The 24,439-nt window shown below is 55.3% G+C and overlaps 1 protein-coding gene across 4 annotated transcripts; it reads left to right on the top strand.

Annotated features, from left to right (window-relative positions):
• Positions 1 to 227: 227 nt before the first annotated feature.
• CSNK1G2 (casein kinase 1 gamma 2) lies at positions 228 to 24,439 on the top strand. 4 transcript variants are annotated; one of them, XM_053658412.1, is made up of 12 exons: positions 228 to 500; positions 901 to 971; positions 14,301 to 14,735; positions 21,343 to 21,383; positions 21,516 to 21,842; positions 21,965 to 22,199; positions 22,265 to 22,350; positions 22,426 to 22,510; positions 22,630 to 22,778; positions 23,179 to 23,262; positions 23,344 to 23,450; positions 23,566 to 24,439. In XM_053658412.1, exons 3-12 carry the CDS (start codon positions 14,552 to 14,554, stop codon positions 23,618 to 23,620), a joined length of 1,353 nt encoding a protein of 450 aa, XP_053514387.1. In that variant the 5' UTR covers positions 228 to 500; positions 901 to 971; positions 14,301 to 14,551; the 3' UTR covers positions 23,621 to 24,439. The 4 variants fall into 4 exon arrangements, with proteins under 4 accessions (XP_053514387.1, XP_053514386.1, XP_036993873.1 ...); XM_037137978.2 differs by lacking the exon at positions 901 to 971 and having other exon boundaries at positions 230 to 500; positions 21,516 to 21,585; positions 21,694 to 21,842; XM_037137986.2 differs by lacking the exon at positions 901 to 971 and having other exon boundaries at positions 233 to 500; positions 14,301 to 14,538; positions 21,516 to 21,585; positions 21,694 to 21,842.

Genomic DNA, 24,439 nt, shown 5'->3' on the forward strand with positions numbered 1-24,439 from the left:
ACAGAACCGCCCCTCAAAGGGTGGAAGCGGCCCGGCTGCCTCTCGGCCCCCTTGCTCCCCCGCAGCTGTGACACTTTGGTGGCTCGGCGGGCAGCAGCCTGACCACCCTCGAGCGGCCGCAAAGCGCGGCAACCGTCGTTCGGCATTACCCGCTGCCGCAAAGCGGCGGGTGCGCCGCTTGTCTCCACCCCGCGCTGTGACGTTAATGCGCGCCCTGCAGCTACGGCGGCTGCGCAGTGGGCGCCGCGCCCTCCCCGCGACGCTGGTGGCGTAAGCGCGGGCCGGGGCGACGCTGCGAGACGGGCGAGCCGGGCGCCCGCGCGGCGGGGACGGCCCGCGCCCAACATGCGGAGGCCGGCGGTGCGGGAGCGGGGGCTCGAGCGGGCGCCGGAGCTGGAACGAGATCGGGACCCGGAGCGGCGGCCCGTGCCGCGCTGCTGAAGGAGCCTGGGCCACCCAGCTCGGCCGGCCGGTCGCGGGGCCACGGCGGAGGCGGAGAGGTAACGACGCGCGCGCCCTCGCCGGCTGTCGCGGCCACGCGCCCGGTCCTGCGGCCCCACCCCCGCGGACCCTGGACCTACCGCTCCTACACCCAGCGGACCCCGCTACCCCTACAACCCACGCTCTGGGCCCCCGCACCTCAGATTTCTGGGTCCGTACCACTCGCGGACCCCCGCACTCCGAACCCTGCCAACCCCAACTCCCACTGACCCCACAATCCGGAACATGTTGTCCCAGTACTTCCTCCATCCCCATACCACACTCGGACTCCACTGAACCTACAGCCCACTGATCCCCATACTCTAGACTCCTACTTCTCACTCCTTTCTTTCTACTCTCTTGATGTTGTCCCCCCCCAGTGACCCTCAAACTTAGATCTTGCCATCTCTCACATTCCAGGTCCAGCTGCTCACATTGACCCCTTTCTCCAGGCTCAGATGCCTTCACTGACCCCTCAGCTCCCGACCCAGGTGTGTTCTCTAACTCCTCACTCCAGACCCTGCTGTCCCCACTGTCCACTTAGCCCCACCCCACCTTTTCCCAGTGCTTAAGCTCACTGCGCACTCCCCGTGACACCTATTCCTCCAGCTCTCTTCCCTGGACCGCTGCCCACCTGGTCCCTACATCTCTTCTTCACAGGGGTGACTCTATCCCTTGTGTCACACATTTGTGCCACAGTGTCACACATTTCCCCTCTCTTTTGTAGTGTTGAAGATCTTTCAGGGAGAGCCCAGAGGAAAGGTTTTGGGTGGGCAAGAGGTGTGCACCAAGGAGGGGCCTCAACTGTGGTGACCTGTTGCAGGGTGCTGCTCAGGAACTGCCAGCTTTTAGCCTGGCTTGGCCTTCCATAACCCTCGGCCTTCCACCCTCACCACTGCTTTGTTGTCTGGAAAGGCTTCAGATCCCAGAGGGGTGGTGGGAGGCCTCCTCTGCTGGCCACACCCATCCCACCACTAATTCCTGCCTTGTTTAGGACAGTGCTTCCCCTGCCCCCTCTACCCCAACTTTCTTCTGGGGGTTAGTGGCTGGGGGCCTAAGAGAAAGGCTTGCAGTTTAGTCGAGGTTGTTGTCCTGGGAGGTTCTGGGCAGCTGAATTATTCCCAGCATTGTTGGACGAAAATTGGCCCTGGAGGGTTTCCTGCGTGTAGGTGGAGTCTGGCATTTTCTCCCCAGTTGCTTCCACAAGGGCACCCAGGCCTGGCCAGTGTCGGACTACAGGAGTGGCTGCATGTCCATCGGTGGTGCTCCATCTGGTGTGGCTCTGGCTCCCTGGGTCTTCTGACCCTGCTGGGATGGGGGGCACGCATGGGCTCCCTTGGCGTTTGCCAGCCCAGGCCCGTGGGAGTGAGGTGTGTGGGGGAGCAGAAAGGCTCCCGTGGAGGGGAAAACCACCTGTCAAGGAGCTGCTCTTGTCGGGGAAGGGGTGCCACCACAAGGGATAGAGTCACCCCTGTGAAGAAGAGATTGTGAGCCAAGCCCACAGGTTTAAAAGGGGGAGATTTGCTGTGGTTGCCAGTAGTTAGTTTCTGTGTTTCGCTGTGTCTCCACCGAATTGTGCTCTAAGAAGGGAACCACTCTGGGCCCTGCAGGCTGATGGGCAGGGGCTTGGTGCAGCATCCGCAGACGCTCATTTCCAGGGCCCAAAGTGTTTGCACACACACCCCTGCCCCCAGCTCCCTCAGGTTCTCTGGCCATGCCCCTCAGGAATAGAATAGTAGGGCTGCTTGGGGCGCTGGGGGTAGGCTCAGTCCCAGGTTAGGGGGCCAGAGGTGTGATCATGTCGCAGGGGTGGGGAGGCTCTCTACAAGGAGCTGGCTGGACTCTCCAGCCCAGCAGCAGGGAAGTCACAGGTCTGGTTTGTCTGCGCACCACTGGTAGTCAGCCCTTTTCTTGTAAAGTGGCTTCTTGTCTGGTTCCAGTCTGTCTGATTTCTCTGAAGCAGATGATGACAGGCACCTCATTACCTGGCTCTGGGTGTTCCTGTGCTGTGACAGCCACCCTGTGCAGACTGACTGCCTTAACGGCTGGTTCTGGCTCCATCTGACTCTTGTCCTGATAATGTAGTAATTTTCTCTGGGTAGCAAGAGGAAGCAGGTGAGGTTTTTTTAAAGCTGAAAACCTTTCTATGTGCTCACCCTAGCTTTGGGGGAGCCAGCATGCCAGCCAGTAATTTGGGAAGCAGGCCAGCCGAGAGGCATCCTGGACAGCTGTGGAGCCACTTGTGTCCTTGGGGATTTACTGGTAGGTCTGAGCAAGGTCCTTGCGAGGTTAAACTTAGGGACAGCGGCATCTGCCCCGGGATACTAACTTATCCCATGGTTAATTTTGCTGTCCCTTTTGGGTCCCCAGGAGCTGCCCCAGGCCACCTCAGGAGCAGCAGGGTTCTTCATCAGTGTAGTTGTGGTTGGGTTGGGTCCCTGTCTTGGCATATCCTTTCTGGGCTCTGAAAGCTCAGGGGTGAATGGGTGGGGCAGGGAAGGCGGGGCACCTTTGGAGCTGGGGGCATAGGTTATAGTGTGGCCAGGGGCCACCAGACTTCAGGCCTTGGTGGTTTGGGGTGGATTGGCTACCTTTGTTTAAACCTAAAGGGAAGTCAGGTCCTTGTGAAGGAGTCCAGCATGTGGTTGGGATCAGGTTCTGGTGGTAGAACAGTAATGGGGACTTCATCTTCTGTTTAGTGGCCGCTGTTATGCTCATTGGAGGCCTTGCTGTCCTGAGTCCTGGCTGCCTAGTGGGGACTGTCCCTGCAGGCAGTTTGTGTTTATACTGGCATTGCTGTGGGTTCCTGAGCTAATGCCTAGTTGGTCTGGAAGGCCCCTGCCTCAGGCAGCTCTGCATCTGTTCTCTCCCCATTTGGGGGCTTTGTAGAGCCTTGCTGGGTACCCTCCTGAGTCCTCAGTGCATGGATGGGCAAGGCAAGGAAGGCCTCTTGGTAAACAGGGTGCCATGGTTCTGGGGCCCAGCCCAACTGTGCCCCTATCTGGTTCTGCTGTCACCTAAGACCCTCTTCAGATCCTGTCTGGGGTCCCCTCCCCTAGAATTCCTTAGGGCAATGTGAGGGCCCCTCTTCAGAGCCTTCCCCCATTCAAGCCAGCCCCCTCAGCACAAGTCCTTTCTTGTCTAGGACTTCAGCGGCATCCACATTTGGAGGTCGAGTAATGGTAAAAAGCAGCCTCATTGCTGTAAGGTCTTGTCGGCTTGCGTTCAGAGTCAGTTGAAGTAGCGCACTAGGTGTGGGATGCAGACTGCTCCTAGGTTATAACTGCGACCTCCGCAGAAGCATGTAGATGAGGAGGGAGGACACGTATGGCAGCACTCATGCAGGTTGGAGAAGGTTTCCATTGAGGGCAGGGCAAGCACTGCTTACTTGGGGTATAGCCACCCCTGTAGATGAAGGCCAGAGAATGAAGGGCTCACTGGCTATGCAGGGCAAGACTTCTGTCCTTGTAGCAGGTCCCCCTCCAGAAGCAAGTCTGGCACAGGGGTGTCAAGCTGATTTTCACCAGGGGCCACATCAGCCTCGAGATTGCCTTCAAAAGGCTGAATGTAGTTTTAAGACTGTATAAACTTTACTCCTCAACTAAGGGCAAGGAGCTTGGTGCTGCCACCGGTTAGAAAAAAGGTGCCAGGCCAGATAAAACAAAGTGGAGGGCCAGATTGGGCCTGAGGGCCTTGTGTTTGCCACCTGTGGTCTGGCAGGATGTTCTTGGAAGACTGGAAGAACACCCATGGTCCTTGGGCTTGTCCTCCTCAGAGCCTCTCCCACCAGCAGCAGGCAGGGGCCCCAGGTGCAGGCCGGGTGCCCAAGATAGTCCTGGGTCACCCTGAGTTGTCCCAGTCCATGGTGGGGTCCGAGGTAGCCCTGGAGTAGGTGGTTGCTGCTTAGAAGGTACAAAGGTGTATAACATGTTGTTATGTGCCATGACTATATGTTAGTCCATAATTCACCATAGAGTCTTTTTAAAAATGTGCTTAAAGGTAACCCTCATTTACCCAGAAATCTCTCTCTCTGAAGATGTGGAATTTTGGGGCAGTGTCACTATAGGGCCTTCAGCCTCCATGGGGACCTTGTCTTGGAGGTAACCCTGAGTTGGCAAGTGTGATTTGTCTGTCATTGGGGCCTCTGCTTACTGTGGTCCTGGCAGGGCCAGGCTGGTGGGCACATGATGGACAGTAGGCACTCAGTAGTGGCCCCAGGGAGCATCCTTGACTGCCCAGCAAGGAGAAAGCAGATCAGCTCAGAGGCCTGTGGGCGGGGTTCTAGACTTACTTCTCAGTTAAGCCAGTGCCTCTCAAGTTTTTCCAAGTTCAGGTGCCTGGGAGAATGGCAATCCCACAAAGAGCATTATGGGTTGGGGGCTCACAGAGGGACTGGCACAGAGCCCTGGGGCTCACTGCTTCTAGAAAGGTTCCTGGACTGGTTTTTACAGAGCCTTTCTCACTCAGTGGGTGAGGCCACCTTGGGTCTCAAGGACCTCCCAGGGACGGGGTTTTCCTCCCGGCAGCTCTAGTCATGACAACCACAGAGGGTTGTCAGGCCCAGAAAAGACATTCTGCTCTTGCCTCCAGGAACTGGAAGGCTAAGGAAGAAGGTGGGGAGGCGAGTGAGGGGGGGTGGTGCCCCCAGCCTTGCTGCTCTGCCTTTGGGAATGAGCCCCCTGGGCTCCTCTGCATTTTCCTGGCCCTGTTCCCACCTCCAGGCTGTCAGGGGTGGGTTACACCTGTGGCCCCGCTTTCTCTGGCTTCCTATACAGACGGGGCACTCTGTTCCTCTGGACACCTACTAAGTAGCAGGAGACAGCAGGTAGCTGATTAGGAGACCGCACTCCCTGTTTTAGGAGAGCATAGCACAGTGGACAGGACAGCTGCTCCGCTGTACTCCCTCTGAAGCAGGAGGTCCAGCTCTGCTGGCCTCAGTGCACCTTATGGCTTGTGCCCTCACCTGGTGGACTGTGGTGGGAACATCCGGTGCTTCTGAGTCCCAGGCCTGAGTTTCCCTGTCTCATAGGGTCACAATGGTATCTGGCTCATGGGCAGTGACAACTGCTTGGGAGGGACAGGTATTCAAGATCTCCGGCGAGAATGGTAGCCTGGACATGAGTCCGGTGGGTACTTACCAGTATGCCAGTAGTCTCATTAAGAAGCCAAAAGCAACCGGGGAAAGTCATCTTAATACATTTTATTTAACTTGATATGTTTAAACATGTAATGGGTAAGAGAGAGCTTATTCTTTCTTGCGTGTGTATTTTACACTGAGAGCTCATCAGTATTTGGACATTAAATTTTCATTGGAAATGCTTGGTTTTAAGAAATACACAGATTTGAATAGAAAATGGTGTCCTTAGGACCAGCAGGTCCTGCTGTTAGGTCTGTCAGCCCTGCTATGGGCTGTGCACTCCCCGAACAGGCCTTAGCCCCAGGGCGCCAGGTGCCAGGAGCAGAGCAGCTTCCTAGAGGTGTGGCCAGATATAGCAGGGTAGGTGTGCAGACAAACAACCCTAAATTGCTTGGTATAAGTATGTCCCAAATAGTGCATGGGATACACTAGAAGTTATCCGTTGCTTATTAGGCTTTAGTGGTAATGGGGCATCTGCACGTTTATGCCTGGATAGGTGTGCTGGGCTCAGGTTTAGGTTCGATGTGGGCGGCTGGGTGTCCAGGTGGGAGGTGGAACCTCACAGATGAGTGGTGGCTCCTAGCCCAGTTGCTTTGCGTAGGTCCTCAGGCCCCACCTGGCCACTTGCCCCAGCATGTTGGGATGGGCTGGAAATCTGGCGTTTTAGCTGCACCTCAGGTGACTCTGATCCAGCCTTCTAGGCATTAGGGCTTGTTCTGCCCCAGGGCTGAACTTGGGGTGCTGCCTCTTCACCAGTATGAGACAGTGGCATTGTCATATCTGTGGCCAGAGACAGGACTGGGCAACTCGGGGGTCTCCAAGTCTTTAACTGGTCACCAGTGCTGCTTGGGCCACCAGTGTGAGGAGGGTATGCCCAGGGAGCTAGGCTCGCTGAGCCCCCTGAGGCTTGAGCCCCTGTGTGAGTGGGAGGCACACAGTCATCCTGACCAGGTTGGAGGTGCTGGGTGTGCTATGTGAGCTCCTAGACCTGGGGACCAAACCTGTCCTGGTTGGTTTGGGGGCCGTCTGTACACCCTCAAGCCTCACTCGGGGCTTCTGGGAAGAGCCGAGGCTGGCCTGTTGGTGTCAGGCTGTCACGCCGCCAGGAGTCCGTTCCTCCTTCTCTCCCTGCTGTCTGGCCAGTTTCAGTGCCTGTTACTCTGTGAGTACACACCTCTGATTTCTTTGTGACAGAAGCCTATTCCACTCGAGCCCAAGGGCAGGTGGTGTGGCTCTGCCAGTCACCCTGCATGCCGGCTGAACTTCTATCTGTGCAGGGACCAACCCTGCTCTCCAGGCTGCCAGCTGGAGCCACAGTCACTGGTTGAGTCTTGTATGTACCCTGACCAGGGATCGAACCCACAACCTTGGCATATTGGAACAGTGTTCTAACCAACTGAGCTACCTAGCCAGGGCTCACTGTGGCTTTTTTTTTTTAAAGATTTTATTTATTTATTTTTAGAGAGGGGAAGGAGAATGAGAGGGAGAGAAACATCAGTGTGTGATTGCCTCTCACATACCCCATACTGGGACCTGGCCTGCAACCCAGGCATGTGCCCTGACTGGGAATCGAACCTGCAACCTTTTGGCTCACTGTGACTTTTAAACAACTTTATTGAGATACTATATATTTCCCATTTTTATTTGAGGAATAAGTCACAGATCATAAAATTCACTGTGGACACCTCAGTGACTTTTAGTGTATTCAGGGTGGTGCAGCTAGTGTCTCTGTCTAGTTCCAGAATGTCCCATCACCCCAAAAGAAACTCTGAACCCTTAGCAGTTAATCCCCAGCCCCTGGCAACCAGGAATCCATTTTCTGTCTCTGGATTTGTCTGTTCTGGACACTTCACATAAATGGAATCACACATTGTGTGGCCTTTTGTGTTGGCTCCTCTCACTGAGCATCATGTTTTTAAGGTCCATCCACGTTGTAGTGAGTGTTAGAGCTTCACTCCTTTTCATGGCTGAGTAATATTCCAGTGTACGGATAGAGCAGTTTATCTGTTCTATCCGGTGATGTACCTTTGGGCTGTGTCTACCTTTTGGGCTTTTTAAATTGCACCGTGTAAGCATTATACACAGGTTTGTGTATGTGCGTGTCTTCAGTTCTCTTGGGTGCCCACTGAGTAGCTGGGTTGCTGGGTTATCGGTATCTCTGTTGAACTTTTTTGAGAAACCGCTGCCTGTTTCCCACAGTGGCTGCACTGTTTTACATCCTGCCTGTCACAGATGAAGGTCTACTTCTCCACATCCCTCAACCCCCACCCTCCCAATTCATGTTTCAGTATCCATGCCCTGGCTTCTCTTCAGGCCGGTTCTGTCCTGTCCTGGGCTCTGACCTTTTATTGAGGCAGCTCTGCCTTCTCAGAGTCTGGGAACCCTGAGCAGTGCTCAGAATCCCACCTGTCCGCTGCTCTGCACTTTCCAGAAAGTCAGAAATTCTGAGCTGGTCCTGGTGCCCTAGTCACTGCAGCCACACTAGGCAGGGCCCTGCACTTTGAGAATTTCACAGACAGACAGCGTGCCAGCCTGTGGCCTTTGGCCATGGCAGGTTTCATGGCCAGACACCCTTCACTGCTCTCCCAAGGAGGTGTGTCTGAATCTTCAACTGACTGAAGGAACCAGGACCTGGTGTCCTGGCAAGTGAGACCACAAACCAACATCCTGTTCTCGGTATTTTTAAGTAGCAAAAACAAGGCGTGCACGTTGAAGAAAGCAAACCTTACAGCAGAGCATAAAGACTGCTTTTGAACAACCACTCAGCACCCAAGAGGTGGGTGCCATTCACTCTTGAGATCCGTCCAGACACCTGAAAACACAATTGTTTATAAAGGGGAACTGGCACAATAGACCTACGTCCCCTGGGGAATGGCCGTGGGCTCCCTCTGTCCCAGGTTGTGCTCACTCCTGCCTATTAGCTTCCAGCCAAGTTGAAGTCTGGTCCTGAAGTGGTGCTTCTGAGAGCCCTGGGTGAGGGTTCTGTGATGGTGTCTAGGAGCGAGGCCTGTGTGGGGCGCTGGTGTGAGGTCCCAGGCGGGTGTGCTGGGCCCAGGCTGGGCTGCCCTTCTGGGAGGACAGCTGCCTGCATCTCTGGTGTTGACTTGGGCCATCCTCCTGGCCTGGCCCTTGGTCCAGTGATGTGTCCAGTTCTGGGGGACAGGTCTGATTTGAAGGGTGTCTTCTTACCCTGAGGGAGCTGGCAAACCCTGTCCCCATCCTGGAAGGGGTCATGTCCCTTGAGGAGGGCCAGACCCTGTAGATGATCCACCCCAGTAAAACTGGGGGCTAGGCAGTATTGCTTTCCATGCACACTGGCCAGTGTGCAGGTGTCTTGGGGGCCTTATCATTTCCTTCAACGTGGATCACACCCGAGTTTCCAGCTGTGAAGTCTCCAACCCTGCATATTCCATCTGCTCACACCACCCTGCCCTGACATCTCTGAGAAGGTAGGCCGGAGGCCGAGAGCAGCCTCCCCACCCTCCTTTCCCCCACCGTGGCTGAGCTTAGGAAATGCAAGAGGATTGTTTTCATCGTGCTCACAGGGAGGAAGGAAAGTGGATCCAGGCCTGGGAAGGGTAGAGAGATGGGTACTGCCGTGGAGCCCAGCCCCAGGGACCGCTTCCTGGGCTTTTGCCCACCTGCAGGAACAGCTTTGTGGGGCTGCACCATCTGCCACTTCCTTTCTGTGCACGGGTTGTTTCCTAACCCTGCAGAGGGTGGGGACAGGGCTGCACTGCATGGCTGTCGCTAGTGCTGCTTTGGCCATTCCTCTCGGTTGTGTGGCCTGGATAGAGAGTCTCATTTACCTAAATGTCATTGTTCCTGTTTAAAAATCAAAGTCCCCATTCTCCACACTCTCTGCTACTGAATGTGACTTCTTTTCTAACCCCAACGGGCTGAGAAGTGAGAGCATCGCTGTTACTTTAATCTGCTTGTGTACTGGAAAGGCGGAGTGCAGTGTGTCTGGGAGGCCGTCTGTGCCTCCTCTGTGGCTCTGCCCGCTTTCTCTGCGTTCTGTTGGTCTGTTTCATATCACTTGCTCAAGGGTCTCTGAGGCCCTGCGTGGTGCCACACATAAGGCCTCTGTGTCCTTGAGGAGTTCGTTGTTAAGGGGCAGGCACACAGTGACCACATATGTGCTGCCACATGGCTGAAGGGTTCAGGGGTGGGGTCGAGGTGGGCTTAGGGGGTGGCCTCACTGGTGACATTCGAGTAGGGACCGTGAGTGGGCACCATGCGCGTGTGCCTGAGGGAAGGGCAGGAAGGAGGCCACCAGAGGAGATTGTAGGTTTGGGTTTTTAAAAATAAACTATTTTAGAACAGTTTTAGAATCACAGAATTACTGTGAAGCGGATGCACCTTCATCACAGCTGATGAGCCAGGATTGAGACATCATTAAATAAGTAAAGTCCATATTTACTTGGATTTCTCCTCAGTTTTCCCTGACGGCGTGTCTCTGCCCCAGGCCCCCACTAAGACCACACGTGACTCTCCCTCGTCGCTGCTCTTAGGCCCACCCCTCTGGCTGAGGTGGTTTCCTCTTCCCTGTGAGGATAGCCTGGACTGGCATGTCCTGCGGACGTCCCCAGTTTAGGTTTCCTGGTATTCATCACACTGAAGGGCATGCATGCTTTGCTCATTTGTCACTTTGGGGTCCCTGCTGTCCTCACCGCTTCTCACTCCTGACACTGACTCTTGTGTTCCTGCTGGGGTGCTGGTCAGGCATCTCCATTGAGAAGTCCTTTGAGGCCAGAAGTTCAAGATCAAGCCGTCACAGGGCCGCACTCTCTCCAGGAGGATTGGGGGGGGGGGGGTGTCTTTCTGCCTCTTCCAGCCTCTTCCAGCTTCTAGTGGTTGCCAGAGTTCCTTGGCTTGTGGCCCCATCTCTCTAGTCTCTGCCTCCATTGTCATATGACCTTCCTTTCCTGTGTGTCTCTGTCTCTTCTGATAAGGACATCAGTTACAGATTAGGACTCACCCTAATTTATAAATAAGGTCATGTGCCCAGACATTAGGGGTCAGGAACTGTCTTGTTGGGGACACATCTCAGCCCACACCAAGGACTGATACAGTGCTGGAAGTGTAGTTACACCACGTAGCAGAAATGCCCAGGATGGGTCTGGCCTTACCAGAGACCATCATGTGGGCTGGGACATCCTTCAGTGTAAGGTGTGATGAGGGCTTAACCAGGTGTCGGGGGGCCTGTGCAGAGAAAGCAGCTGCCAGTACATGCTGGACATGTACTGTCCAGGACGGTGTGCACAAGCCCCAGGTGTCAATGGTGTCTGTCATCAAGCAGCATATCCCTGGGCAGGAGCCTGCTTTCCCTGTTGGCTGTCTCCCAGCCCACCTGGTATTCCTCCTCTCAGCTCTTCAGTAGGGCATTTTCAGATGTGCCCAAGTGTGGGAGAGTACAGTGCTCCCCCACCTCCTACCCGTAGGCCCGTGGCCCGGCCCAAGTTACCTACATTTGCCCATGAACTCTGTCCCCTCTGGTGTTCTCTGCAGCATTGCAGCAGGTTTTTGTGGATCCCGTCATGAGTCACAGCCGGTGCCTGCAGTCAGTGCCAGCCAGTTCCAGAGCTGCCACATGCTGAGGGCGCTCCCATTCTGCACCTGTCCAGGAGATTCACTTTTACGACCCAGACTGTTGTGCTTGGTTTTTGGTTGTCATGGTCTGAGGTGGAAGAGTTTGTAGTAGCAACCTTGTCTTTTGTAATCTTAATTTTGGAAACATTTCAAGTCTGTTGAAAGCATGCAAGGAAAGTACCTAATCTCCTCTGCTCCTCATGGGCTCACTGCCACCTATGGCCATGTTTGCTTTTCCTGAACTGTGTGGGACCATCATGCCACCTCATGACCACTGCCTGTGAATCGCTGGCCCTCTCCCAAGAATGTTGGCACATCTGGTCCACCTTTCCATTATGGGTGCAGTGACAACTGTCCCTTCTCATAGGCCTTCCTCTTTTCCTCCATCCGGGCTGGTCAGGACTTCAGACAGGAACTGTGTGTGCCCTCTGCAGCCTCATTGACTGGTGCTCACACCCTGGGTCACTGATACATGACCTCAGGCCACCTGCTTGCCACACTCAGTGCCATGTCTGTGCTTGCCTGCTTGCCTGCTGATGGCACTCCCCCCCTACCCCCCACCCCAGGTCTGGCTGTTTCCTCATCACCCTTGGTCTATAACTTGGTGCACTAAGACCCATTTCTGCTTAATCCTTTTTGACACTGAACTTGTCCCTGGAGGTTGGGCAGCTGGTTCCTGTACAGTCATCATGGGGCACTTCCTCTCTGACATGACGTGATGTTGCATGGCCCCAGGTTGGGTATGTCTTCCCCATCTGTGTCCCTCTGCGGGGGCGGGGGGCAGTGTGCAGGCGCTAGGATGTGGCACACTGGGAGCTCATTGTGGCTCCTGGGGTGCCATGTTGCTGGCCCTGGATGAATCCTGGGGAGGAGGTCCTGCTTCTGTGTCACCAAGTCCCCAGGCAGAGGTGGGCTCCCACTTCGGGGGGACGCGTGCGTGTGTCCAGAGTTGTCTAGAGGGGCTGTAGCCAGGATCACCTGAGTCTGGGTACATCCCAGGCTGTACTCACAGTGGGGCCCACTGTGTGGCCTGTGAGGGGCTGTTCCCCGGGGAGAGAGGCTGCCCGCAGCTCCCTCAGATTTGCCCTGGGGCTGTGCTGGTGATGTCAGCCAGGGACTGTGACATCACTGACTGGAGATGGTCAGAGAAGGGGGTTTCTGGGGCCCCCGAAGGGGAGCCGGCCCCTGGCCCTGACAAGATGGAGGACCCCAAAAAGAACAGGGCAGGTAACTCCCCTGAGGTGCGCATTGACAGAGGAGCACAGACAGCCCTGAACTGGAGTGTTCTCTGCAAGACCTTCTCAGTGTGGACATGGGTGGGACAGCAGCTTCCAGGGGCCTTCTGGGGATCATTTCAGCACAAAGTTGAATTTGACTGTGAGGGTCCATGTGGACCCCACGCCCCTGGATGGCCTTCCCTCTGGGGGAGGCTGGGGGCTTGGAAGTGGGGGCCGTGCTGGTGTGGTTGAGGCCTACCAGGAATGGGCGAGGAGTGGGAAGTCCTATCCTCCAGGATGATTACTTTTAGCTTCTATGCCTGGACTGAGGTTGGACACCTCCTTCCCCTTAGGCCTTAGGTAACCTGCTTCCACCCAGGTGTGCTGGGCTGAGCATTCAGCTCTGGCCCTAGCCCTGCCTTGGACTTTTTTCCGTGCATATCCCCCCCCCCCCCGCTGTTCAGTGCGTGGCTCACTCTTGCTACCCCCTGCAGGTCCCATCTGGCTCAGAGCAGCTAGGAGAGCACCCAGACTGCCCCCATGTGGCTGGTGGGGAGGCAGCACCACCCACAGCCCTTTCGAGTCTCTGCTGCCCACTAGGTTTGGGGTGGCAGCTCCTGTTTGTGGGGTGAATGGGGCAGGTGCTGGTGTCCTTGGGGAGGAATCAGGCCCTTAGCTCCCTTCCAATGACTGCACATCTGGCCTTTGTAAGGGGCTACCTGGAGCTCAGGCACCCTGTAGTAGGGGTCATTGGGGTCATGTCATAGGCCCAAGTGGGGCAGCAAGTGTGCCAGAATCTTCATTCCTGGCTGGCTGCTGTCTCCCCACAGCCTGTGCGGTGCCAGGACTGAGATGTATGTAGAACCTTTATTTTTTACAGGGCACATCCCTTCTCCATATTGGCTGTGCTCAGGCCCAAGGGTCACGTGCAAGTCAGGCACCTCCTTGTGCCTGGTTATGCATGCAGCCCCTCAGGAGGCCTATATGTGGACATATGTGTGGGGTGCATGTGTGTGAACATGCGGAAAGGGTGTCTGTGGGTGTGTAAGCACAGGAGGGGGTATGCACACATGTGTGAGAGCACAGGAAGGTGTATGCGCACACTGCGCCTCTGGGTCCCTGCTGTCTTGTAGTCCTTCCTCTTCGTGAGCACATGGCCAGGATTCTCCTCCATGGAGCACCTGCCTTTTCTGTCTCTGAGGCTTGGGGCTTGCCATCCCAGGAACCAGAGGAAAAGGCCACGACCAGGCTCTGTCCTTGGTCTGGTTCTCAGAGGCCCCCCATTTCTGTCCACTTTCATCATTCCCAGGGCTTTGTTCCTGCCTGAGGGTAAGGAAGCCCCATATCATGAGTTGAGATATACCCCTGGGGTCCTCGCCTCCAAAGCCTCATGGTGTCACCGAGTCCAGGTCACTGTTATGTCTGTAGCTGGCCAGGTGGTCAGTCAGTGAGCAGTGCTCTGTGGTCTGTCTTCTCCTCTCCTCAGAGGAATGACCCCTCTGGCTTGGGGGAAGGGGCTTTGTGCTGGGTGGCTCCTGCCCCTTTCTGCATCCAGGTTAGGGCTTTCTTCCTGGTTCTGGGACCTCTGTCACTTGAGTGGCTGTCACTCTTCATAGTGCAGTTGTCCTCGAGCTGTGTTGCAGACCAGCACACAATATTGGGCATCTTACACTGCCTTGACCTGTGGTGTTCATGGTGGCCTTGCCCCCACCTCCCAAAAGTCACAAGCCACACTTGTGCCGTCATCTGTCTGTCCAAAATGCCATCCCACTGTGCCAACCTCCTCAGGCTGTGCTCTGGACCCTGGGCTGAATTGTGGGCAGGCGAGTGGGTGGGTCTCAGTCTTCTAACCCATGTCTCTGTTTTCTCCCCAGCTGGGAGCCACGAGATTTGAGGCAGCAGGACCTATCAGCAGAATGTGTCCTCTCCCTGCGTGCGACCCTGAGGCCACCGAGAGGAGTGCTGCGGCCTGGCCCTTGCGAGCACCCACGTCTCACTAGCCAGGAGTCCGCCAGGTGCCATGGTGTTCTAGCCCCGAAGAGCCGCCTGCGACCTCAGGTCTCCACAGACCCGGGATTTGTACAGCAGCAGAGTCACCGTGGAGAGGCCAGGGTACCACAAACTTATGGATTTTGACAAGAAAGGAGGGAAAGGGGAGTCGGAGGAGGGCCGGAGAATGTCCAAGGCTGGCGGCCGGACCAGCCACAGCGTCCGGAGCACGGGGACCAGTTCTGGGGTCCTGATGGTGGGCCCCAACTTCCGGGTCGGGAAGAAGATAGGCTGTGGCAACTTCGGGGAGCTCCGGCTAGGTGAGCCCCGCTCGTTTGCATTCAAGGGATGGATGGGGTGGGGGGAATGCTGCCCAGTGGGGTCATAGCCACTCGCAGGTGGTCTCCCTAATTATTGCAGCCAGGACACAGGTAAGTGCGTGTAAGTTTCTGCTCCCCAAGGAGGAGGTTTGGTAAGGGGGGTAGACTCCTGGCCTTGCCCCTGTGTGTCTGAGGGCCAGCTCTGTTGGGGGAGATCTGAGCCACACATGGGAGGGCTGACGTGGATGCGGCCATTGTCTGAACTGGAGCAGATACAAGCTCAGCTCCTGCTGGCATTTGCTTGTCAGGAGCTGTGAGCAGCCCTGGGTTTGGAGTTTCTAAGCCTACATACTGTCAGGCTGAAGCCCAACTCTCTGCTGGTGGGAGGGGCACGCAGGGTGGGCACTTGGCCATCACATCAGTAACTGAGACCAGTGGGGGAGGGAGAGCCAGGCACCTCCCCAGAACATGTGGCCCCATGTCCCTAGCCTGGCCTGCATAGAGGGGCCCAAGCAGCATGGTGGCCACCTCTTCCTGGATGGAGCTACCATGCTTCCCCATTAGGGTGTGCATGTAGACATATACATGCACATGCAAACTTGAGGATGAATACATGTCCCTGGGCTTAGTCTTGATCTACAGCCTAGGGAAGGGTACCCTGTATGGCTTTGGGGACCCAGTGTCATGGGTCCCAGTCTTGGGGTTTTGGAGCAGCAGCCTGAACAGGGCAGGCCAGCACAGACACGTGTGTTAGGGGCTGTAGGGCACAGCAGCTTTTGGCTTGAAACTTTTTTTTTTTTTAATTGAGGCATGTGTTCTTTTCTGCTGGCTGCTTTTGCTCAGCGCGTGTTTGAGAGTGTCCATGTTTTATGTGTGTCAGTAGCTAGAGGCTCTTTGTTACTCTGTTCATTTGTGCAACTGCACCTCATTTTGTTCATCGCTTCTGCTCAGGAATGCTGGGCCGGGCCCACATTTGGGCTGTTGTGGATAAAGCTGCCCTGATCGTCCTTCTCCAGCCCTTGTGTGTGAGTGTTTGTTAAAGAACTGGGTCGCCGGGGAGGTGTATGGGGTCAGTTGCGGGGTGGTTGTGCACTCCCATCAGCAGGCAGCGTATGGGAGTTCTGGGCACCCCACATCCTTACCTTCGTTTTGGGGTTGTCAGGCTTTTTCTTGTAGAAGGTATGAAGTGCTGTCTGTGGATTTCATTTGCATTTCCTCGGTAACTAATGTTGAGCATTGTACCCCTGTATCTAATACGTCTTCTTTTTCCTGTTTTGAAGATTTTCTTTGGTTTCAGGTTTTGATTCTGCACTGTTTAGGTATGGTTTTTGGGGGGTTTATCCTGCTTGGGGTTCACTGGACTTCTTGGATCTGTATAGTGGCACTTTCTCATTAAATTGGAAAAAAGCTTTGACCGTTATTTCTTCCTTTTTTTTTTCTGCTTCAGTTCACTGTCTTCTCATCCTCAGATTCCAGTTATACATGTTAGGAGTGTTTATGCTGTCTCCCAGTTCCTCAAGCTCTTTTCTGTGTTCTTCTGGCCTTTTTCTCTTTGCTTCAGTCTAGACAGTTTTTATTGCCCTGCTGGAAGTTCACTTTTTTCCTCCCTGCATTGTAGTATCCAGTCTATTGTTGGAACTATTCAGCGAATTTTTTATTTCATAAATAGTATTTGTCACTTCCGTTTGACTCCAGTATTTTTCTTTTGAGATTTTCCATCTGCTTGTTCATTTTGCCCATCTTTTTCTTTAAATCCTTGAGCATGCTTATACCTTTTGAAAATGCCCACATCCTGGCTGGTGTGGCTCAGTGGTTGAGTGGTGGACTGCGAAGCAAAGGGTCACCAGTTCAATTCCAGGCAGGGCACATGCCTGGGTTGTGGGCCAGGTCCCCAGTAGGAGGCACACGAGAAGCAACTACACATTGATGTTTCTCTTCCTCTCTTTCTCCCTCCCTTCCTCTGTCTAAAAATAAATAAATAAAATCTTTTAAAAAAATACCCACACATGTAGTGCCTTTGACTTTGTTTTTTCTTGTTACAGCCCTCATTTCCTCATTGTTCATGTGTCTAGTGATGTTTTATTGTACATTGGACATTGTAAGGGGTTCCATATGTCACAGACTTTTAAGACTGAGGTTTGTGCTGACGACTTGACTTCATCAGGAACTGATTTTGGCTTTGTTAGGGTAGGTTGTGAGCAGATGTTACTCATGGGCTGGAGTTGCCTCGTGTGTGCCTTGTGGGTTTTTAGCCTAAGGTTAGAGAAGTTCATGCCCTGGCTGTTGGGGCTCTGTCACACAAACTGAAAGGTCACCAGTTCAATTCCTGGTCAAGGCACATGCCTTGATTGCAGGCCAGTCCCCTGATTGGGGGTGTGTGAGCTGCAACCAATGGACGTTTCTCTCACACACTGATGTTTCTCTCCCTTTCTTTTTCCCTCCCTCCCCGCTTCTCTCAAAATAAATTTAAAAAAATGTTAAATGACACTTTCTAAGGTTAGAGGAGTTCATGGAGGCCTCCCTGCTCTGGATGACTGCATCTCTAGTGTCCTCCCCTCTTGTGTGGCCTCCAGAACCTTCCTTCTGCTCACAGCCCCTTGGGAGCCATTCTCTGCTAGGCCTTGCAGACTCTTTCACCTTTTGCACGCACAGCTAAAACCGGCCACGTGAGCACTGCTGAGCCTCTCAGAGCCCAGAGCGCCTGAGCTGCTTCAGAAATCTAGATTCACGGGCTTCAGGTGCCTCTGTGTGTGCACAAACACACACATACGCGCGTGCTCACTTTAACCTCAGGCTGGACTTCAAGGACTTGGGCTCTCCTAGAACTCATGCGCAGGCGAAACATGAGATTTCGTCACTGAGACACAATAAAATGCCTGTTTACTATGAAGGATCAGTTAGACTTCATGAATGTTTAAAATGTTTATCACAAAACCTTAAGAGCTGGACTAGGCAAGTCACAGACCAGGAAGAAATATTTTCAGAGCACTATTTGACAAAGCCGTGGTGTCTAGGATACGTGAAGGGATGACAACTTGATAATAAAAGGACAGACACCCTAATTAAAAATGAGCAAGGGAGTTGAACAGACACTTTATGTAGGCAAACGACAAATGGCCAGGGAGCACAGAGGGCGCCAGCCGGAGCTGTGCTCCACGTATGCGGTGTGAGCCAGGGACACTCGGGGAAGTGACCGGCCTGCCCGCAGAAAGGCCTCTGGGCCACGTTCACTGCAGCTCTGCTGTAACAGAAAACTGGAAACAACCCAGGTGTCCCTTGCTGACTGGGTATGTCCCTTGATGGGGTAGGTCTCCATTCAGCTGTCAGCAGGAACCATGGACACACCTCATTGCAGGAATCTTGAGCCTATCACGCCATGTACAAGGAGCCAGGGAGGAGGGAACAAGCCAGATGACCCCACCTCAGTGCAGGTGGGGTCAGACCAAGAAGGGTGTAAGTGGTGGGGACACTCTGTGTCTTGATAAGGGTAGAGGGTGCACACGGTCCTGCGTTGGCCAAAGCTCATCAGATGGCACACTTTAAATGTGTTCATTTCATAGGTAACTGTCACCTCCCGTGGGACAAACAAGAACTCTAAGTACACATTGAACTGAACCTGCAGGCTAGAGCATTTAGGGGCCAGTACTGATGGCTGTAAAATGTATCTGCAAATCAGAGATTTGTGACGGCTAGATGCCTGACAGAACAGACAGCGGATTGTTCATTACATTATCTAGGCAGTGGGTGAGGGTGTGGCTGTTCACCGCAAGGTTCTTTCACTCAGTATTTTCTGTGTTTGGAACTTCCATGATGAAATGGGGGCGGTGCAGGGAACACAGCAGGCACACCTATTTTTATCAAAACCCAGGAACCAGGACAAGAAGGAGGTTTGCTTGCCCTGGTAGTTGGTGTCTGTGAAAAGTTGTGTGTTATAACCACTGGGTACCTTCTCTCACCCATTGTGGACATTGGCGAGGAGAGGAAATGCAGGGTAAAAAGATTGGGAAAGAAGAACTACAGCCGATAGACCCCTGTCATGCCTCAGTGGCAGTGAGAGGAATCTCAGCAAGCAGGTTGAGGGCTGGGGGTCAGTGTAGCAAGGCTGCCGGTCGTATCTGCACAGAGGCCAGCTGTGGTTCTCCACTCGAGCAACAATGGACAATGGAGGGTTAAAAACAGTGCTAATCAGAAGAGCTCTCTTTTTGTCCAGAATCGCCATCTTCCAGTAATTCGCCAAAATGACGAACACAAAGGGAAAGAGGGGAGGTGCCTGCTGTACGCTCTCTAGGCGTTTTAGAAAACATAAGAGTTCCTTTGGCTACATACCTGTGAATCTGCAAGAAAGGCGACACTGTAGACATCGAGGGAATGGGCACTGTTCAAAAATGAATGCCCCCCGAATGGTCCCATGGCAAAACTGGGAGAGTCTACGGTGTCACCCAGGCGTTGTACACAAACAAGGGCAGGAGTCTTGCCGAGAGAATTAATGTATGTATTGAGCATATTAATCACTCTAAGAGTCGAGATAGTTCCTCGGATGAGTGAGGGAAAACGATCAGAGAAAGGAGGAAGCCGAGAGAAAGGCACCGGGGTTCAGCTGAAGCGCCAGCCTGCTCCGCCCCGAGAAGCACGCTGTGGAAAGGAACCTGAGCTGCTGGAACCCGTTCCCTGTGGATTCATGGCATGATGAGGCTGAAAAGAAATAAGACCTCTGTACTGATTTTTAAAAAATGCTAATTGTATAAGTACCACGCACTAACCGATTGCGCCACTAGAATGCCAACAGTTCTAATTGTAAGAATGTCAAAATTTATCAGTTGTTTCCCGAATAAATCTGACAGAGGCTAGGTGAACACTCTGAGAGCCACAAAGCATCTCGGGGAGAAGTTAATTCCGGGGGGTACGAGATGGTTTAGTATGAGATGTCGCCGTCTTCAGGTCTGCAGACTCCAGGACACTGCAGGGCTGAGAAAGTCAGTGACCTGACTCTGAACCACCAGGGGAACCAAGGCCCTAGAATAGCCACAGCAGAGTGGAAGACATACCCACTGCTGGGTGTCCCAGTGATGTGGACACCTCGGCACACACCAGGACGGGGCAGTGACCATGACCAGTGGAGCAGATTAATGCACTGGGGAGCCCTGGCCTCAGCCTCTGAGGTTGAACACTGGTGTCTGCTGCCGTGTGTGTGGGGTGGAAATAGCTAGAGTGCAGATGTCTGCCAGGCTGTCCTGCTGAGAGCAAGGTAAGGCGCAGCGGTGCAGACATACAGTGTGGGGCCGTGCTTGCGGACCACTATGGTCCCAGGACAGTCAGGACAGGGTGACGCAGGGAGGGGCCGCTGGACCGGAGGTGGCAGTATGGGTATACACAGCACTGCATAGTAACTCACTAAGGCACACGAGGGGCTGGGGAGGTCCCATGGTTGTGTGGCAGGTCACCCCATGGTAGCTGGATCAGTTAGGGCTCTGTTAGCATTAGAGAACGTAACAGGTGGAAAGCTGGACTTCATCAGGTTCTGGAACTCACGTTTGTGCAGTTCTGTGAAGTTGGGCACATTAGCTCTTTCTTGGTGGGCACCTGGAGACCCTGGTGGGTGGGTTCAGCAAGGCCTGCCCCAGGTGGTCTTAGTGTAACCTGAGAGGTACTGGTCCCCTACCGTGGTCTGCTAGGTTGTGTTGCCTAGGGAAGCCAGCCTGGGCTCTCCTGCCTGCCAGCACTGTGGAGAGGGTCTCACCACCTGACATAGTTGACATGGGGGTGGGGATCTCAGTCCCAGGGTGGGAGTGCAGAAGGAGGGTGCAGAGCATGATAAACTTTACAGGGTGGGTGTGGGGTTCTAGCCAGGGGTCCTCACTCCACAGTCGCGGGGAGGATGGGGGAGTAAGGTTCTGGGATGAACCATGGGAGGGGGGCAAGGAAGGGAGGCAAGCTGAGGTCCACTGGTAGGAAGGACCCACTAGGTGGGCACCGGAGGTGGGGATGGGCAGTTCGTCACGTGTCTGTAGGCCCCATGTGGATGCATTGAGTGAACTGTACCAATGGGGGCCCCGGGGGTGGAGCAATGAGGGAAGGGGGAGATACTTAGGGGACGTGGATGTCTTCATTTTCCTTTGCTGCAGTGGGTTCTGAGAAGGGCCGTGGGTCAAGTTGGGCTCTTTGCTCCATTTTGATGGGAGAATAGGAGCACATTGGTGTGCTTGTGGGGAGGTGCTTGTTGGGGAGGTTCTTGCCAACGAGTTGGGGATAGCTGCTTGAATGGGTGGAGGCGGGGTTAGGAGGAGTGCCTGGGTGAGGTGGGAGGCTGGGGTGGGGAGTACATAGAGGGTGGTGGTGGAGACTGTGGAGGAGAGGGCAGCAGTAAGGGTGGGACCTGGGGATGTGAGCATGTGGAGCAGAGGGGACCTAAAGGGGTGCAGGTATCTTGTGGGTATCCTTTTCACTCCCAGAACCTGGGAGGACAGGGCCAAGTTCAAGGGGGGCTACTGGGAACAAGAGGTGCCTTTTGGAGGTGGGTAGGTCATGTAAGGGTCTCTTGCCTGCTGGGGGTGGGGTGGGAATTGAGGGCCAGATGGCCCTGCTGTGCTGATTCCTCTCTCCTTCACAGGAAAGAATCTCTATACAAATGAATATGTAGCTATCAAATTGGTGAGTCCAGGTTCTTCCCCCAACAGCAGAGACTTTCCCCACATGGAGCCTGTCTAAGTGGGGTCAGGGGCAGGAGGAGGGGGCATGCTACGCCCCAGGTAACCCTTCCCCTCATCCTCCTTGTCGCTCCAGGAGCCCATCAAGTCCCGGGCACCGCAGCTGCACCTAGAGTACCGCTTCTACAAGCAGCTCAGCACCGCAGGTACCCAGATGGGGACAGTGGGGCAGCGTGGGTCTGGTGTGGGGGGCAGTCGGGGCAGTGGGTGCCTGCTGCGGGCCCCTGTAGGCATCTGTGTGTGCTTGCCCTCAGAGGGTGTCCCTCAGGTCTACTACTTCGGCCCGTGCGGGAAGTACAACGCCATGGTGCTGGAGCTGCTCGGGCCCAGCCTGGAGGACCTGTTCGACCTGTGCGACCGCACGTTCACACTCAAGACCGTGCTCATGATCGCCATTCAGCTGGTGCGGGGCTGGGCTGTGGCACCCCTGGCTACGAGGCAGGACGGGACTGTGGCTGGGAGAGGGGTGGGGGCAGGGCCACGCAGGGCCTGGGTAGATGGGGACACTGGCCCACCCACCCCCAGATCACCCGCATGGAGTATGTGCACACCAAGAGCCTCATCTACCGTGACGTGAAGCCAGAGAACTTCCTGGTGGGGCGGCCAGGCAGCAAGCGGCAGCACGCCATCCACATCATCGACTTCGGCCTGGCCAAGGAGTACATTGACCCCGAGACCAAGAAGCACATCCCATACCGCGAGCACAAAAGCCTGACAGGCACAGCACGCTACATGAGCATCAACACGCACCTAGGCAAGGGTAAGTGGTACACAGGCAGGAGCTGGCAGGGTGGGAGGAGCGTACTGACCTGCCGTCCCCTGCAGAGCAGAGCCGCCGTGACGATCTGGAGGCGCTGGGCCACATGTTCATGTACTTCCTGCGTGGCAGCCTGCCCTGGCAGGGGCTCAAGGTGGGTCAGGGCATGGGGGTGGGGGTGTGGGAGCATCACAGCTCCCAGCGATGGTACTGACCACTCTCCCCACAGGCGGACACACTCAAGGAGCGCTACCAGAAGATTGGGGACACCAAGCGGGCCACGCCCATCGAGGTGCTCTGCGAGAGCTTCCCAGGTAAGGGTGGCTCTTGGCCAGTGCTCCCTCCCCTTGGTGCCTCTGCTCCCTGCCCCCCAGCCCCCTCCCCTGTGTGTCCCCCTCCCACATCCACCCCCAGCCCTGCCGGCTCTTCTCAGAGGAGATGGCCACATACCTGCGCTACGTGCGGCGCCTGGACTTTTTTGAGAAGCCCGACTACGACTACCTGCGTAAGCTCTTCACTGACCTCTTTGACCGCAGCGGCTTCGTGTTTGACTATGAATACGACTGGGCGGGGAAGCCCCTGGTACGTGGGGACAGGGCCTGGGTGTGGAGCGGGTCCTGGACAAGGGGGCTTCACCCCAGGTATAGTGGGGGACTCTGGAGGTGTTCCCCACATTCCCTTGGATGTGGGCAGTCCCTGATGTGGGGGAGGTAGGGTCCTGGTTGTGTGGCCTTTACCCTTTATGTCAGGGTGTAGGGCCTGGACGTGGGGGAAGGCGGAGCAGGACCCTGGATGTAGGGGGCTTTGCCCTGCATATAGTAGGGACCCCTGGGTGTGGGAGGCGGGACCCCAGACCTGGTGGTTGTGCCTGGACATGGAGGAGGCCCCAGGCACCCAGAGCCTTGGTGCAGATCCGGGTGAAACTCCGGTTCGTGGGGAGAGTGGTGCCGGACTTCAGCACTCTGTCCTGCCCATTCTGCAGCCAACGCCCATCGGCACAGTCCACACCGACCTGCCTGCGCAGACTCAGCCTAGGGACAAAGCCCAGCTGTACAGCAAAAACCAGGTGAGGTACTAGGCCGAGGACACCTGCAGGCCTGGGGGGTGGAGATCGCGGCCACATGACTCCTGCTACCCACCCACCTAGGCGCTGAACTCTACCAACGGGGAGCTGAATACGGATGACCCCACCGCCGGTCACTCCAATGCCCCCATCACAGCGCCCGCAGAGGTAGAGGTGGCAGATGACACCAAGTAAGACCCAGGGCAGCATCTGGGGGTGGAGATGGCTTAGGCCTAGCTGGTACCCCATGCCCAGCTTGCCCCTGCCCCACCCATGCCCACTTTTTACGCCTCATTCCCACTCCAGGTGCTGCTGTTTCTTCAAGAGGAGAAAGAGGAAATCGCTGCAGAGACACAAGTGACCCTGGCGGTGGCGCCCCATACCCTTCTGCTGCAGCTCCTGGGGGAGCTTGTCCGGGTGACCCACAGCCAGGACATAGACTGTGGCCCCAAGCTGCCCGCCCCACGTGGGTTATTTCCTTCACATAAGACTTTGGCCGAAATTTCTACACCTGTGTCTAGTCCTCCCTTCCAAGAGCATTAACTATTTAAAACAAGGAAAAGAAAACTGCGGCCGCCCTCCCTGCGCCCCTCCTGCCATGTCTGCTGAAGTGAGTAGTGTGACCTGGAGGCGCCGGCGACCCGTGCCGTCAGCCCACCAGCCCTGTTAGTGTCATAAAGTCCAGCTTGTCTCCCTCTATCCAAAGGCCGTTTTCTCAAGGGGGAGCTGTGGGGCGTGGCTGCCAGGGGTGTGCCCACCGTGGGCCTCCCCAAATCAAACGGGAAGATGGGGTGGGGCGGCACCCCAACCAAAACGCTGCACCAAAGCTCAGACGGCAGGCCCACAGGTGTTCTTGCGCACCTGCTCCTGGCGCCTGGGGTGGCCACTCATGTGGCCAAGTGGGCCAGGGCTCTGCCTGGCGTTGGGGCTTCTGGTGTCCACGCCCAGTGCCGCTGAGCCACAGGAGACAAGCGCCTTAAAGCCCTGTCTCAGCCCACAGGTGCGGCAGGGGCCGGGCAGCCACGTGTGGGCAGCCAGAGCCGCTGGGGCATTGGCAGCGGCGTGTGCATCTAGGTGTTGCTTTACAAAGTGTACAGAAATGGCACTTCGTTTCTCTGATGCTTCCTGGAAGCCATAGAACTTAGGGGCTTTTTTAAAAAAATAAAAGAAAACGAAACCA

The sequence above is a fragment of the Artibeus jamaicensis genome, unplaced genomic scaffold (assembly GCF_021234435.1).
Source record: "Artibeus jamaicensis isolate MK-2021 breed Jamaican fruit bat unplaced genomic scaffold, CSHL_Jam_final scaffold_537, whole genome shotgun sequence".
Taxonomy (NCBI): Eukaryota; Metazoa; Chordata; class Mammalia; order Chiroptera; family Phyllostomidae; genus Artibeus; species Artibeus jamaicensis.